This window comes from Marmota monax, unplaced genomic scaffold (assembly GCF_021218885.2).
Source record: "Marmota monax isolate L192 unplaced genomic scaffold, Marmota_monax_Labrador192_F-V1.1 WCK01_AAM20220418_F8-fsc00042, whole genome shotgun sequence".
In the NCBI taxonomy this organism is placed as follows: Eukaryota; Metazoa; Chordata; class Mammalia; order Rodentia; family Sciuridae; genus Marmota; species Marmota monax.
The window spans coordinates 13486814-13504655 of record NW_026693008.1 but is presented as its reverse complement, the minus strand read 5'-3'; the positions used below and the strand labels follow the sequence as shown (position 1 = coordinate 13504655).

Below are 17842 nucleotides of genomic sequence, written 5' to 3'. Positions count from 1 at the left end.
TTTAGTGACATCTTTTCTATTGTTTTTGTCTTTTACCTCTTAGGTAGACTCACACATATCTGTTATTTTACCTACTGTTCATGAAGTGGATCTTTTCAGGTAAAAAAAAAAAAAAAAAACTTTTTAAAAATGCCTTTTTTCTCTTGCTTTGTGATATTGTTTGTTGAGAAAAAGAATGTTCTTATGTAGGATATGTAAAAAACCAGAAGAAAACACTCATAATGTTTTAAATGATAAAAATCGGTGTTTGCCGGTTTAAAAAAAGAAAACAAAATTAGTGTTCTTTGGTTGTGGTAGCACATATCTGTAATCCCAGTGACTTGGTAGGCTGAGGCAGGAGGATGACAAGTTTGAGGCCAGTGTCAACAACTTATAAAGGCCCTAAGCAACTTAGTGGGACCCTGTCTCAAAATAAAAACGAAAGAACTCAGTGGTAAAGTACCTCAGATTCAATCCCCAGTACCTAAATAAATAAATAAAATCAATTAATGGTTAATGGTTCATCCCTGGCTGCCTGCATCTTTATAAGCTTTGACAGAGAAATTTGGATACGGGCTGGCTATTACATGGTAAAAGCAAATTGCTTTTTTTTTAAAGGGGGGGGGGCGGTTTGTATGAATGGTTTTGGAATGATGTTAGAAAATACACTTTTTTTAGAGATGCATTTTGAAGAATTTTGGGGTAAAATGTCATGATGTTTGTGCTTTATTTTAAAATGCTTTAGTAAGAAAAAATAAATGATGTAAAAACAGCAAATACTAATTGTTAAATCTACTTGTTATGTATGTGGGGATTTTACACTTTTGTCTTCATTTTTGTATGTTTGGAAATTTCAAAATGCAAAGTTTAAAAAACAGAGATACTGATGGTGCATGCCTGTAATCCTTGCGTCTTGGGTGGCTGAGTCAAGAGGATTGGGAGTTCAAAGCCAGCCTCAGCAAAGAGGTGCGCTTAGTAACTCAGTGAGACCCTGTCTCTAAATAAAATGCAAAATAGGGCTAGGGATGTGGCTCAGTAGTTGAGTGCCCTTGAGTTCAATCCCCCACACCAAAAAAAATAAAATAAAATAAAAACAAAGCAAAAAAACAAAAATAGATACTCTGGCATTTAAGAAGGAAGAAAAATTCATAGAGAGGTTGGGAGAGGGAGTATGGGAGGATTAGAAGAACTCTAGATAGGGCATAGGGGCGGAAGGGGAAGGGAGGAGGCATGGGGGTCAGAAAGAGGGTGGAATAAGATGGACATCATTATCCTAAGTACATGTATGAAGACACGAATGGTGTGAATATACTTTGTATACAACCAGAAAAAAATTTTTTTAAATGAATAAATAAAAATAAAATTATAACAAAAATAGACTCACTACCTCCGCACTCATGAGTTTACGTCATTAGGAGCAAACTGAAAGAGTACCCAATGACAAAAATAAAGTATGATTAAACTAAAACCAATGTGCAAGATAAATATACATTAATTTATAATGATATAGTATATTATTAAATAAGTGTTCCTTGCATAAATCATTTAGATTAATTATGTATGTTCTCTATTCTCAAGGAGTAAATCTCTACTCATTCTGTATATAGAGACTTCCTCACAAAATTTTTAATGTGGAAATGGGGGAAAAGAGAAAATAATCTTACTGTACTCTCTTCATAGGATGTGATAACATTGGCATATTATCTCTTTGATTTTTTTCCTAAAATCTATACTTCAGTCTAACAATAAGAGAAACATCAGACAAATACCAACTGGGAAACATTCCATAATTTACCTAATATGCACCCCTTAAAACTCTCATGATCAAAAACAAGGAAAATCTAAACTGCCATAGCCAAAAGAAGCCTATGGGGGCATAAAAACTAGAGTATAAATAGACATCAGATTAAAACCTAAGGAAATCTGAATAAAGTATATATTTCTGTTATTATTAATGATTCAGTATTGGCTTGTTAATTGTGGCAATTAATAATAAAATACACTAGTATATTTTATTTTTTTTTTCACTAGTATATTTTAAATAATAAAATACATATAATAATAAATAAAACACACTATTATAATAAAGTATACTAGTGTATTAATATGAGAAATTGAATGTGTGCAGTATGTGAATTCTGTATACTATTTTCTCAGTTTTTCTGTAAATCTAAACAGTTTTGGATATTAGACCCTAAATAATAAAATGTAGTCACAAATTAGCATGATATGAAAAAAAAAGGAAGGAAAAAGAAAAAATACTAATGTTTGTGCCTTTACCCAGAGCATCCAAATAAAGAGTCTTTAGATTGGTACCCAGTTCTAGCTCTGCACGAAGTTCTGATGTATAGCCCAGCTTGAGAAACCACTACTATCAATGAGCGATTACTATATGTCAAAAAAGTTGTGAGAGACATAGAGTAGGGTTTTTTGTTTTTGAGGGGGAGTTCCCCTCCCCCCCCTCTATATTTTTTGGATGACTTTAAACTTTATAGAATACTGCCTCAAAGGTTGAATTGTTGCTGGATGTGGTGGTACATGCCTGTAATCCCAGCAGCTCAGGAGGCTGAGGCAGGAGGATCACAAATTGGAGGTTAGCCTGGGCAATTTAGTGACACTCTGTCTCAAAATAAAAATAAAAAAAAGGAATGCACTGCAGGTGTAATTCAGCAGTAGAGTGCACCCCTGGATTTTTTTTTAATATTTATTTTTTAGTTGTAGTTGAGCACAATACCTTTATTTATTTATTTTTATGTGGTGCTGAGGATCGAACCCAGGGCCTTGCATGTGCTAGGCAAGCACTCTACCACTGAGCCACAACCTCAGCCCCCAACACCCCTGGATTTAAAAAAATTTTTCTAGTTGTACATGGACACAATACTTTTATTTATTTATCTTTATGTGATGCTGAGGATCAAACCCAGTGCCTCACACATGTTAAGCAAGCACTCTACCACTAAGTTACACCGCAGCCCAAGCAACTTTGGGTTTAATCCCCAGTACCACCAGAAAAAAAAAAAAAAAAAGAAAGAAAAAGTTAAGTTTATTTGTTTTATATGCTTGATTTATTTTGTATGCTTATATTTCTAGGTATTTGTTCAATAAAAATGAAAACATATGTCCACACAATGAATTGTATGTACTAGGTGTGATAGCATACACCTATAATCCAAGCTAAGGCAGTAGGATTGCAAATTTAAGGTCAGTCTGGGCAATTAAGTGACCCTTTCTCAAAGTAAAAAATAAAAAGTGTTGGGGATATAGCTCAGTGATAGAGTGCCTATCAATTCAATTCAAATCAGTTCAATTCCTAGTCCCTCAAAAAAAAAAAAAAAGATTTGTTTGCAAATGTTTATACTATGTAATGGCATGTAGTGGCTTTATTCATAACATCCAGATATTGGAAACAACCTCAATCCCCATCAATTGGTAAATGGATAACAAAGCATAATACATGCATGCCCATAGAATACTACTTAGCAGAAAAAGAAAATGAGCCATTGATTCATACAACAACATCGGTGACTCTCAAAAACATGCAGAGTGAAAGGAGCCATACTTCTGAAAGCTACTCAGTGGATGATTTCATATAATATTCTGGTAATGGCAAAACTCTAGGGATAGAAATCAGATCAGTGTTCTGCTGGGGCTGGGGAAGGAAAATTGACTATAAGAGGAATGAGGGGGCTGGGATTTTGGCTCAGCGGTAGAGTGTTTGTCTAGCACATGTGAGGCCCTGGGTTGAATCCTCAGCGCCATATGAAAATAAATAAAATAGGGGCTGGGGTTGTGGCTCAGCAGTAGACTGCTTGCCTCACATGTGTGAGACCCTGGGTTCAATCCTCAGCACCACATAAAAATAAATAAGTGGAATAAAGGTATTGTGTCCAACTACAACTAAAAAATAAATATTTTTTTAAAAAAGAGGAATTAGGAAATTTTTTGAATGATGGAACAATTCTTTATCTTTGGTAAGGGTAAGTCTTACTGTATATAGGTTATAAATGTGACTTCAAAACAAAATTACTTTTCTTAAAAAATTATATGTTAGAGCGTTCTTAGAATGAAAAGAGGGGGCTGAGGTTGTGGCTTAGTGGTAGAGTGCTTGCCTAGAATGCGTTAGGCACTGGGTTCAATCCTTAGCATGAGGTTCAATCCGTAGCATAAAAACAAATAAATAAAATAAATATATTGTGTCCATCTATAACTAAAAAAAATTTAAAAAGGAGTGTCCCCAAAATGAATACATGGATATCATAGGAAATATACTCAGAGGGATGTATACTATTTCTACTTTTTTTTTGTTTTATTGCAGTTTTGGAGGTTGAAACAAGGGGTCCTCTACCACTGAGCCACACACCCAGCCTTTTTTTAAAATTTGAGAAGGGTCTCACTAAGTTGCCCAGGCTGGCCTTGAACTTGTGATCAACCTATCTCAGACTGCCAAGTAGCTGGTTACAGGCATGCTACTGATAGTTTTGATATATGACTCATTAATAAATGATTTGAGAAATTGGCATAAATTAACATAGAATTCAGTTAACAGAAATTATTTTTTTGAACTTCAGAAATAAGTGTGAAGCCCTTTTGTTTATTACCGATATCTGTGCTATAAGAGTAATTAATTACCTCCATCACTAACACCTTTGATTAGTGTGTGTCTTTTCTGAATATGTTACTTGTTAATGTTTTCAAACTAGGATGTTTGCTGTTGTTGTTGTTGCTGCTGCTGCTGCTTTGGCAGTACTAGAGATTGAGTTCAGGGCCTTGTACATGCTAGGCAAGTATTCTACCACTGAGATATATTCCCAACCCAGTTTGTTGTTGTTGTTGTTGTTGTTTTTAATACCTTTCAAGAGATGAGAAAACTAAACTTTGAAAAATAATCTTAGACAGTGATAGTACTATGTCAAGCATTTAATGTCTGATGATTGGATTAATACTTTGTCTATAATAGCACTCTATTTTGTGTGTGTAGAACTTAATTTTATATTTATTAGTCTGAATGAGAACTTGAATATATACCAATTATATTGAAGCAATATTGTTACAACAGGATTGAGGGTTTTTTTAATATTTATTTTTTAGTTGTAGTTGGATACAACACCTTTGCTTTATTTGTTATTTTTATGTGGTGCTGAGGATCGAACCCAGGGCCTTGCACGTGCTAAATGAGCACTCTACCGCTGAGCCACAACCCCAGTCCCCAGGACTGAGTTTGAGAGCAAAGAACAGACACCTAATCTGGAAAGGCTTATGAGGTTGAGTGGCAGAAATCAGTTGAATTTAGGGGCCTGTGTGCCTCCTTTCATTTGTCCAAGACTTGTTAGGCTACTGTTTATCCCAAGGACCGTGTGTTTGGTTTCATCTCTCTCTATTGACCACAGAAACAGTCCTTTCATTAAGTTTTTAAGTTGAGATTGGAATTGAAGAGCAGTTTTCTAAAATAGTTGAAAGAAACTGTCATTCTCTTGGCTTAGAATCTCTTAGAGTTAGGGCCAGGGGTATTTACATGACGATACTTGACTGTTGGTTCCTAGGCATAGCTTTATGGATTTTCCCTCCCATATCCCCTTGTATGCTAAGAATGAAGAGATTTTGGTTTTCTACCCATTTGCAGAGTAGACAATAGGTATGGGATATCATTGCTTTTAGACCTTTTTAGTGGGTAAATCTAGGGTGTGTCTGGAGGAGAGGGAATATATGCACATATAGACACATAATCTGTATTTTTTTAATATATATATATATGTTTCTGTACCCATATATATTGATAACCATTAAGTCATATTGATACCCTCAGTTACAACACAATATGACAGTGTTTACTCTAGTTTTTTTCCCTTCTCATGTTTGTATTTATCTCTGATAGAATAGCCCCCTATTATTTTTAACATCAAAAGATTGAGCCAGGTGCAGTGGCAAACACCTGCAATCCCAGTGACTTGGGAGACTGAGACAGAAAGATCACAAATTTGAGATCAGCTTCAGCAACTTAGGGAGACTTGTCTCAAATAAAAAGTAGAAAGTACTGGGGATGTAATTCAGTGATGACACACCCCTGGGCTCAATCTCTAGTACAAGAAAATTTTTTTAAAAAAATTGTACACACACACACATACACACACAGATATGTACTGGCTTTTTTATTGATCTTAAGATAGTGAATTATCTCACTATCTTCAGATACAAATGAAATTTCTTATTGTATCACAGTTACAAACGAAACTTTTTATTCTGATCTTTCCCCTTCCTACTATTGCATTGGATCATAAATAATAAATGAAAAAAACATTGGCTTTTGTCTTTTTCATATTTTTGTGGTGATGGGGATTGAATCAGGGCCTCAGGCATGTTAATAAGCACATGCTGTACCACTGAGACCAGCACTGGTTTGTAAATTAAGCACATCCAATAAATGCCCCCCTTAGAAAATTAGTTTTCAAAATTTCCTTCAAAGTATTTAGAACAGAAATTTAAATTATTAATATTAATAAAATAGACTCATCATATGGTAAAACAGTTTAATTACATGCTTTTGTTGTTTGCTATTTCATTTTTCAATAATGTATTGCATTTAATCTTATAAAAATTGGCACGTGTCAAATTGATATATACTTTTGTGTGTATAAAAGAAACTTAGAAGCTAGTATGTGGTGTATGCATGTAGTCCCAGCTGCTTGGTAGGCTAATGCAGAATGATTACAAGTTTGAGGCCAGTGAAACCATGTCTCTTTTAAGAAAAGTAAAGGAGTTAAGGTAGAAGCTCAGTGGTATAGTGTATGCTCAAGGCCCTGGGTTTAATTCCAGCACTGATAAATAAATAAATAAAGCTTTTGATTATACATTGCCATGTTCTAAATTAGTATATCAGATCAAGATACAAATACCAGGAAGAATTTAGATCAATGTGAAGTTTTTAGAATGATTATACAGGGATTTAAAAAGCAGGATTGGATAAATAACAAAATATTTCTTCTGTGTAAATACCTTCCAGGTGTTTCTGCCCAGTTTTCCTTCATAGTCAGATGCTTTGGGAGCTGGTGCTTTTGGGAGAGCCCATTGTGGTCATGGCACCATCACCATCAGAGTCATCAGAGACTGTACTGGCTCTTGTTAAGTGAGTATATTTGCTTCCTGATGGTGATATTTTCAGCACTTTCCCATCTGTGGTATGTTTCCCAATACATCATTACTTAACATCCACACAGCAATTATGTCAGAAGGTAGTTTTTATTGTAGCACCATTTTATGGATGAGAATACTCATTCAAGTTCCATGAGGGCTAGAACTGTGTCTTTGTTGTTATGAGCAACAAGCACATTCATTCACATACCTGAAGTTAGCCCTTGAAAACTGTTAGTGTGCAAATGGTAAGGATTTAATCAAAGGCACATAGCTGGTGAATAGGAGAGCCAGAATTTCACCCTATTTGCGGCATTAAACCCAGTGTTCTTTCATTATGCCATTCCATGTTGCATATTTCCATTTGTCTTTTTAGTTCCTTGAAATGAGTTTATTAGTTTTATCAAAATAAATAAGTTATCCCAGTGGGTATATACTGTTTATACAAATGCTTCATAGTTATGGCATAGGACCTTTAATTTTTGTCCTTTGTTTTACATGTTCTTCTTGTTCCACAGCTGTATTTCTCCACTAAAGTATTTCAGTGATTTCCGACCTTATTTCACTATCCATGACAGTGAATTCAAAGAATATACTACCCGTACTCAAGCTCCGTGAGTAAACAGAATAACTTTTATTCATCAGGTATTAACTTTATAACCAAAATTATGTAGAATTATTTTTGGTAATAAATTTTTAATTTAAAATTTTAATTATAGGCAGATTGATTTTATAAAGGAAGGTTTGAGGAGCTGCTGGTAATAATTTTATATTTCAAGTGTTACTAACTTATTTTATTTGGGCAATTTTATTTATTAATGGAATCTGTATTGTCATTAGACTGTACTTTTGTTTCTGCTGTCATTATGGAAAATCTTTTCCAATCTGTAGCAAGGAAAAAATAATTTTTCCTTTTTCTTTTAGTTCCTGTTCTATTGCTTATTTTCTTTTCATAGCTAAGTTTCTAGAATAACAAAAATCTCCATTTGATGTCTACACTTCTTGATTTTCTGATTGCTTCTCAGTGAATTGCAGGTCAACTTCTCTGCATCCACTGAATTTATTCTTGCCTTATTCACCAAGACATTTCTTACTGCCTGATCCAGAGGGTGTATTATTGCCCTATTTGCCCCACCTTTTCTTTCTTGAAATTATTTTAATCCTTGATCCCACTCTCTTCTGGCTGTCTGGTGGTACATTTCAGTCTGCTTTACAGACTTTTTCTCTATTAACCTTTTAAGTATTGATGTTCTCCACTGTCGTGTTCTGGTCCTGATTTCAGTCTGACAATTTTTTCTGTATAGTTTTGCTGGTACCCATGACCTCTGATAAAACCCTATATGAGGGACTGGGAATGTAGCTCATTGGTGGAGTGCTTGCCTAGTGTGCTCAAGGCTCTGGGTTCAAACTCCAGTAATGGAAAAAGAAAATAGAAAGAAAGCTAAAAGATCCTGTACCACCAGTCAAGGTAGTGCATACCTATAATCCCAGCAACTCAGAGAAGGAGGATTGCAAGTTCAAAGCCAGCCTAAGCAATTTAGTGAGGTCCTGAGCCAGGACCCCATCTCAAAAAATAAAGAGGGCTGGGGATGTGGCTCAGTGGTCATGTGCCCCTCCAGTTCAATCTCAGTACTAAAAGCAAAAAAACAAAACCCTATATTATTGACTGAAACATATATCTTCCTGCCCCAGATCTCTCTCTGAAGTTCAGACTTATGTATCTAGGTTGTGTTGTTGTTTAAGCACATTGCCACCTGCATGTCTTAATGGCATTTAGTTATCAGAATCTGAAATTGTCATAAATTTCTCCTCTTTAACATGCCCTCTGTCAAATTTTAACCAAATTCTATTAATCAGCATTCTATAATATTTTTCCTAACGTTTATTATCTTCTTTCCATTACTCTCTTCCCAGTCTTATTGTCTCTAGTCTTTCTCATATCCACTGTTGCTTTCCCCCTATTACCCTCCCTTCTTTGTAGGGCATCTCTTTTTCATTCATGTGACTTGTCTCCACTTGGTTCCCTAATAGCTTGTCTGAATATAAGATAATATCTAAATTTCTTAGATATAAATTTGGTACTCATCCATCTACTCTCATTTTTGTCTACTCATCCTTTTCACTTTGTGTTCCAAAAATGCTGAACTGTGTGTAGATCTATGAATAGACTACCATCTCACCTCATCACGTGGCACATACTGTTTGTTCTCCTGCATTACCTTTAACTTCCTTTATTCACTTGACAGAAAACTATTCATCTTTCATGTCTTTGTGTAAATGTCATCTCTTTGGTGAGGCTGTCCTTTAATACCCTGGCAGACCATAGGTTGTTCTTTGTGATTATTGTGCGTTTTATTCTACCTTCAGTGTTATGATTTTGGGCATGATATTTAGGTATGTATTCTTTCTGTGTGCTTTTAATCTATATTTAAAGTACTAAATATGTTGCCTGGCATGTAGTTGATATTAATAAATTAAGTAAAGGAAAGGATATCTATATATTGTTCACTCAAAGGAAATTATAATTTTTTTTCCATTGGTTTAACATTCATATTTTTCTTACCTTTTTAAATTTTGTTTTATTTTATTTTTATATAGGCCCTCAGTCATATTAGGAGTAACCAACCCTTTTTTTGCTAAAACACTCCAGCATTGGCCACACATTATTCGAATAGGAGACCTTAAGCCTGCAGGTAAAGTATAAACTTGGTATTCTATTCTTAGTGTGTAATGTGGCTAAGCAGGTTTATTTCTTCCCTTTTGTTTTCATTCCTTGGTTACTTTGTATATTGTTGGAGCTTTCTTTAAGGCATCCTAAATAAAAGCCTTTGGGGAAGAATGTTAAGTTCCCAATAAAATATGTGGGTTCTTTTTTTGGGGAAAATTTTTTTAAATTATAATTATTAATGCTTATTAATTATACAAATTAATGGGTTTCACTGTGACATTCCCATACATGTGTATGTCATGCTTTGATCATGTTCACCTTCCCATCTATTTTCTCTTTTCTATTTCTCTCTCCATTCTCTCCACAGCCATTTTTCCCTTCTTTAATGGTCATTCTTCTACTTTTGGGTCATCTTTTTTTTTTTTTTTCCTTTTCTATTGGACATATGAGAGTAAACGTGCAATAATTGTCTTTCTGTGTCTGACTTATTTCACTTAATGTGATGTATTCCAGTTCCAGTCATCTTCCTGCAGATGACATAGTTTCATTCGTTGTGGTTGAATAATTGTTCATTGTGTATATATGCCTTATTTTCTTTATTCTTTCATCTGTTGATGGGCGTCTAGACTGATTGGGTATCCCAGCTATTGTGAATACTGCTGCAATAAATATGAGTATGCAGATACCTCTTTTGAAGGTTGACCTCATTGCTTTTGGATAAGTATCCAAGAGTGATAATGGCTGCATCATATGGTAATTCTATTTTTAGATTTTTTTTATTTTTGAGGAAACTCCATACTGTTTTCCATAGTGACTGTACTAATTTACCTTTACACATTGTCTTATTTCTCCATATCCTCATCAGCATTTGTTATCATCATTGTTATTATTGTTGTCATTATTATTATTATTATTATTATTGGTTGTAGCCATTCTGATTGGGGTTAGATTGATTCTGAGTGTAATTTTGATTTGCATTTCCTTGATGTTTAAAGATGTTGAAAATTTTTCATTTATATGAAATATATGTATATATTTTCATATACATATGCCATTTGTACTTCTTTTGAGAAATTGCTAAGAACTTTTGCTCTTTTGATTGGATTACTTGTAATTTTATTGTTGAGACAGTTTTAAGTTTTTGTTTTTTTTTTTAAAGAGAGAGAGAGAGAGAGAGAGAGAATTTTTTTAATATTTATTTTTTAGTTCTCTGCGGACACAACATCTTTGTTTGTATGTGGTGCTGAGGATCGAACACGGGCTGCACGCATGCCAGGCGAGCGGGCTACTGCTTGAGCCACATCCCCAGCCCGAGACAGTTTAAGTTCTTAGGTATTCTAGATATTAATCCTCTGTGTGGTACACAGCTGGAAAAAATTTTCTCCCATTCTGTAAATTGTTTCTTTACTTTGTTGATTGTTTCCTTGTTGTGCACAAGCTTTTTAATTTAATCTAATTCCATTTGTCAATCTTGCTTTTATTTCCTGAACTACTGAAGTTCTGTTCAGGAAATCATTGCCTGTGCCTGTCTTAAAAGTATTTCCCTATATCTTCCTGTACTAGTTTCAAAGTTATAGATCTTTGATCCATCTTGAGTTGATTTTTTTTAAACTCAAGGGGTGAAAAATAGGGATCAAGTTTCAGTCCTCTACATGTGGTAGTTTTCCCTGCACCATTTATTGAAGAGGCTGTCTTTTCTCAAGTGTATGCTTTTAGTACCCTTGTTAAGAATCAGTTGGCTGTAGATATATGGGTTTATTTCTTGGTCTGTGTATATTTTTATGCCAATACCATGCTGTTTTTGTTACTGGGGATCTGTAGTATATTTTGAAATTGGGTATTATGATGCTTCCAGTATTGCTCTTTTTGCTTAGGATGGCTTTGGCTATTCAGGGTCTTTAATCCTTCTGTATGAATCTTAGGTTAGGGTTTTTTTTTTTTTTTTTTTTCCCTAGTTCTGTGAAGAATGGCATTGATATTTTGATGGGGATTGCATTGAATCTATATATCACTTTCAGTAATATGATCATTTTTTAAAGTATTTTTTTAGTAACTTTATTTATTTATTTATTTTTTATGTGGTGCTGAGGATCAAACCCAGGGCCTTGCACGTGTGAGGCGAGTGCTCTATCACTGAGCCATAACCCCAGCCCCTAGTATGATCATTTTGACAGTATTATTTCTCCCAATCCCTGGGGAGGTTCCCCCCCCCCCCCGCTCTATTAGCATCTTCTTCAGTTTCCTTCTTCAGGGTTTTGTAATTTTTCATTGTAAAGATCTTTCACCTCCTTGTTTGGATTTATTTCTAGGGAATTTTTGTGTTTATTTTTCTTTTGATATTGTTGTGAATGGATTATTTTCCCAATTCTTTGTCAGCTAGTTTATTATTGGTGTATGAAAAAACTACTGATTTTTGTATGTTGATTTTGTCTTGTGCTACTTCACTCAAATTGTTTTTAAAATTTCAGAGTCTTTTGATAGAGTCTTTAGGGTTTTGTAAGTGTGGAATCATCATCTGCATTCAGGGATAATTTGGCTTCTACTTTTACTATTTGTATCCTTTTTTTTTCTCTTACCTAATTATTCTGGCTACAATTTCACATACTATATTGAGCAAGAGTGCTGAGAGTGGATACCTTTGTCTCATCCTTGATTTTAGAGGAAATGCATTCTCTTTCCCCTTTCATTATGATGTTGGCTGTGAGATTGTTGTATATAACCTTCATTAATTTGTAGTATAATCTTTCTACACCTAAATTTATTCAAGGCTTTTATCATGCAGTGATATAGGATTTTATCAGAGGCTTTTTCTGAATTTATTGAGTTGATCATGTAGTTTTTATCCTTGATTCTATTTATGTGGTATATTATGTTTATCTAATTTACTTATTTATTGCAGTAATGAGCATTTTATCCAGGGATTCTCTACATCCTCAACCTTTCTTATTTTGAGACAGAGTCTCACTAAATTGCTCAGGCTGGCCAGGAATTTGTGATCCTTCTGCTTGAGGCTTCTGAGTAGCTAAGATTACAGGTGTGTGTCACTGCACATGGCTTTTATTACATTCATTGATTTGCATATGTTGAGCCATCCTTGCATCTTTGAAATGAAACCAACTTAATATTTTTTTGGTACCAGGGATTGAACCCAGGGATGCTTAACCTTTGAACCACATCACCAACTCTTATTTTGTACTTTATTTTGAGACAGAGTCTCACTAAGTTGCTTAAGGCCTTGCTAAGTTGCTGAGGCTGGCCTTGAGTTCATGATCCTCCTGCCTCAGCTTCCTGAGCCACTGGGATTACAGATGTGCATCACCATGTCCATTTTGTATGAACTTTTTAAATGTACTTTGGAATTCAGTTTACAAATATCTATTGAGAATTTTTGCGTCTGTGTTTATCAAGAATGTTGGTCTATATTTGTTGTTGTTGTTTTTTAAATAAAATAGATTGAGGTACATTGGTATTAGTTCTTCTTTAAATGTCTGGTAAAATTCAGCAGTGAATCTCTCCAGTCCTTGACTTTTCTTTGTTGAGAGACTTTTTATTACTGCCTCAATTTTACTGCTTGTTAACGATATCTTTATGTTTTTTATATCCTCTTGGTTCAAATTTGTTAAGTCATATGTGTTAAGAAATCCATTTCTTCTAGATTTTCCAGTTCGCTAATGATGCTATGAATTTTGGTGGTATCTTTTGTAATATCCCCTTTTTCATTTTCAATTTTGTTTATTTGTGTTTTCTCTTTTTGATTAGTTAGTGGAGGGTTTGTCAATTTTGTCTTTTTAAAGAACCAACTGTTGCATTAATCCTTTATATTATATAGTCTTTAATATTAGTGTATATTTCATTTATTTCTACCTTGATATTTATTATTTTTTCCTCTATTGATTTTGGGTTTAGTTTGTTCTTATTTTTCTAAGACCTTAAGATATATCATTAGGTTATTTAGGCAATCATAGCTATAAACTTTCCTCTTAGTATGGCTTTCACTGTAACCCATAGATTCCAGTATGTTGTGTTTCTTTTCATTCGAGTCTATGAATATTTTAATCCCCTTACAATTTCTTCAGCACCTACTGTTTGTTCAAGAGTGTAATTTTCAGTCTCCATGGATTGTATAATTTCTGTAGTTTTCTCTTGCTGTTAATTTCTAGTTTCATTCTATTATAATTTGATAAGATTATTTCATATTTTGAATTTATTAAGACTTACTTTATGGCCTGATATTTGTTTTGGAAAAGATCCATGTGCTGATGAAAAGAATATGTGTCCTCCAGCTGTTGGATGGAATATTCTCTTTTTTATATAGATATTTTTAAGTTATTGGTAGACCTTTATTTATTCATTTTATTTTGTTTATTTGAGAATCTAACTCAGTGCCTTACGCATGCCAGACAAGTGCGCTACCGCTGAGCCTCAGCCTCAGCCCCTGGATGGAATATTCTGTGTGCGTCTGTTAAGTCTGTTTGATCTGTTTAACTCTCATCTTTCATTGTTGATTTTTTGTCCATATGCTCTATCTGTTTGTGAGAATAAGATATTGAAGCCACCCACTATTATTGTATTGGACTTTATCTCTCCCTTTATGTCCAATAATGTTTATTTTATAAAATTGGGTACTATTTTATTCAGTTCATTATATTTACAATCATATCTTCTTGATGATTTGTTACCTTTATCAGTATGTAATGACCTTCTTTGTCTCTTCTGATTTGGGCTTAAAGTCTCTCTTGTATGTTGCAAGTATAGCTACTCCTGTTTGCTTATGGATTCCATTTGCTCAGAATAACATTTTTTCATCTCTTCCATCTGTATGTCTTCGACAGTGATGTGATTTTCTTGCAGACATCATATTGTTGGGTTCTGTTTTTAATCAAATCAGTAAGTATCTTCTGTGATGCTTGTTAATACTGGCCATTAATTTCCTTAGTTTATGCTTATCATAGCAGGTCTTTATTTCTCCTAGATTCTGAAGGAAAACTTTGTTGAGTATTGTACCCTAGACTGGCAGTGATTTTCTTTCAGGACTTGAAATAATCTTTCCGTGTTCTCCTGGGCTTTAGAGTTTCTTCTGAGAAATCTTCTGTTACTCTGATGGGTTTACCTTTAGTTGTGACCTGGTGCTTCTCTCTTGCAATTTGTTTTTGTTTGGTTATACTGGAGATTGAGCCTAGGAGCACACTACCACTGAGCATAAAACCCTGGCTCTTTTATTTTTTCTTTTGATACAGGATCTTGCTAAGTTGCCTGAGGCTGGCCTCAAATTTGTGATTCTCTTTCATCAGCCTCCTGAGTCACTTGGAATACAGGCATGTACCACCACACCCAGCCTCTTGCAACTGTTAATCTTCTTTCTTTATTCTATACTGTTGGGAATTTATAATACATCATTGAAAGATTCTTTTGTGGTTGTGTCTATTTGGGGTTCTAAATTCCTCTGAATGTCCATGTCTTTCCCTACATTTGGAAAGTTTTTGCTGTAATGTCACTAAATAAGTTTTCCTATTTATCTTTGTCTTTTTTTGGGGGAGGGTTCCACCGCATGACCAGCACGCTGGTTTCATTCAAGAGATTCGTAGCATAGAAGTTAACTAGTGAGTTCGAAATAAACACACAGACTCAATTACCTTTTTCTATGACCAGGTCCGAGATGATTCTCCCCTCTGGCTCTCACCTCAAACCACCTGGTGGGGCAGCAAGGCTTACTCAGAACTAGCAGGAGAGAGAGAGAGAGAGCGAGCACGCCAGGGAGTGGCCTTTTATTGGGGAACAAGAAATTCAGGGGAAAATTCCATCCAATGAAGGTCGAGGGGGGCAGCATTCCATGGTCCGGGTCAGTGATTGGTCTCAGGGTCAATGGTCAGTCACATCCCCACATAGACAGGCTCTCGCACCTGGAGAGGGTGGGGATTAGCTCCAACACAGTTTGGCCAGAACACGTCACACCCAGTCAGGGAGGTGCCCAATCACATGTGAGAATGGCTTCCCACAGAGGGTAGTAGATTGAACCAAGGGCCTAGTGTGTGTTAGATGAATACTCTATCACTTAACTGTGTACCCGTACCTTTTACTTTGAGACAGGATCTCACTAGGTTGTCCAAACTGGTCTTGACCTTGGGATCTTCCTGCCTGAGGTTCTCAAGTAGCTGGGATTATAGACAAGTGCCATCATGGCTGGTGCTGAATAGGTTTTCTATACCTTCAGCATGTAGCCTTCTCTTGTCTATTCCAAATAGGTGTCACAGAGATCTTTTCTGTTTTATTCATTCTTTCTTATTTTTTTCCTTTTTTTTTTTGCTGTCTGAATATGATAATTCCTAGAGAAATTATCTTTGAGATGTGATAACTCTCTTCCTCTTGATCTAGTCTATTGGTGATGGTTTCTACTAAGTTTTTAATCTAAACTTTATTTCCAAGATTTCTGTTTGACTGTTTTTAAAAAATTGCTCCTTTATCTCCTGCATTGTCTTATTTGTATCCTCTTGGAATTCACTGAGCTTTTAAAAAAATTGATTCTTATGAATTTTTATGTATGGCATTTCATCCACTTGAGCATCTTTGGAATTGGTTACTAGAGAGTTATGAACTTTAAGAGGTGCCATATTGCCTTATGACACCTGAGGGGTTTTTATTTCTCTATTCTTTAAGGTGAATTATGCACCAGGGTCCAACTGGGACTAGGTTCTGGCTGGAGTAAGATGAAATTTTTCTGAGCTGGGCTGAGAGTAGAACTCAGTAATATTACAACCCCTATTGGCAAAACCCTATCCCAAGCATGGCGTAGAAAGAAGAAAACAGACAACAACAAAATATTAAACCAAAAAAATGGATAAAGTAGCTGGACATGGTGGCACACACCTATAATTTCAGTGGCTCAAAGGGCTAGGGCAGGAGGATTGCTAGTTCAAGGCCAGCCTCAGCAAGTTTGCAAGGCCCTAAGTAACTTAATGAAACCCTGTTTCCAAAAAAAAAAAAAGGGACTGAGGATGTGGCTCAGTGGTTAAGTACCCTTGAGTTCAATCCCCGGTACCAAAAAAAGGAAAAACCAACCAACAACCACAACATCAACAGCAATAGAAAAGAAAGGGGGCAAACATAATGTAAAATAAATCAAAGTATTAACAAATAAAAAATTTAAAATTGATTTTTTTTTTTTTTTTATTTTTTTTTATTGGTTGTTCAAAACATTACAAAGCTCTTGACATATCATATTTCATACATTTGATTCAAGTGGGTTTTGAACTCCCAATTTTACCCCAAATACAGATTGCAGAATCACATTGGTTACACATCCACATTTTTACATAATGACCTATTAGTAACTGTTGTATTCTGCTACCTTTCCTATCCTCTACTATCTCCCCTCCCCTTCCCTCCCATCTTCTCTCTCTACCCCATCTACTGTAATTCATTTCTCTCCTTGTTTATTTTCCCATTCCCCTCACAACCTCTTATATGTAATTTTGTATAACCATGCGGGTCTCCCTCCATTACCATGCAATTTCCCTTTTCTCTCCCTTTCCCTCCCACCTCATGTATCTGTTTAATGTTAATTTTTTCTTCCTGCTCTTCCTCCCTGCTTTGTTCTTAGTTGCTCTCATTATATCAAAGAAGACATTTGGTATTTGTTTTTTAGGGATTGGCTAGCTTCACTAAGTATAATCTGCTCTAGTGCCATCCATTTCCCTGCAAATTCCATGATTTTGTCATTTTTTAGTGCTGTATAATACTCCATTGTGTATAAATGCCACATTTTTTTTTTATCCATTCATCTATTGAAGGGCATCTGGGTTGGTTCCACAGTCTAGCAATTGTGAATTGTGCTGCTATGAACATTGATGTAGCAGTATCCCTGTAGTACGCTCTTTTAAGGTCTTCAGGGAATAGTTCGAGAAGGGCAATAGCTGGGTCAAATGGTGGTTCCATTCCCAGCTTTCCCAGGAATCTCCATACTGCTTTCCAAATTGGCTGAACCAGTTTGCAGTCCCACCAGCAATGTACAAGTGTACCCTTTTCCCCACATCCTCTCCAGCACTTGTTGTTGTTTGACTTCATAATGGCTGC

At 35.2% G+C, this 17842-nt stretch overlaps 1 protein-coding gene across 2 annotated transcripts in view; it reads left to right on the top strand.

The window, feature by feature from the left end:
- Window positions 1-17842, top strand: part of Dennd6a (DENN domain containing 6A) — a 77483-nt gene that overhangs the window by 27938 nt on the left and 31703 nt on the right. For both annotated transcript variants that reach the window (XM_046452800.2, XM_046452801.2), the window contains exons 9-12: window positions 44-99; window positions 6977-7099; window positions 7623-7718; window positions 9703-9797. In XM_046452800.2, the coding sequence (XP_046308756.1) occupies window positions 44-99; window positions 6977-7099; window positions 7623-7718; window positions 9703-9797 (370 nt within the window). The remainder of the gene's footprint in view (window positions 1-43; window positions 100-6976; window positions 7100-7622; window positions 7719-9702; window positions 9798-17842) is intronic.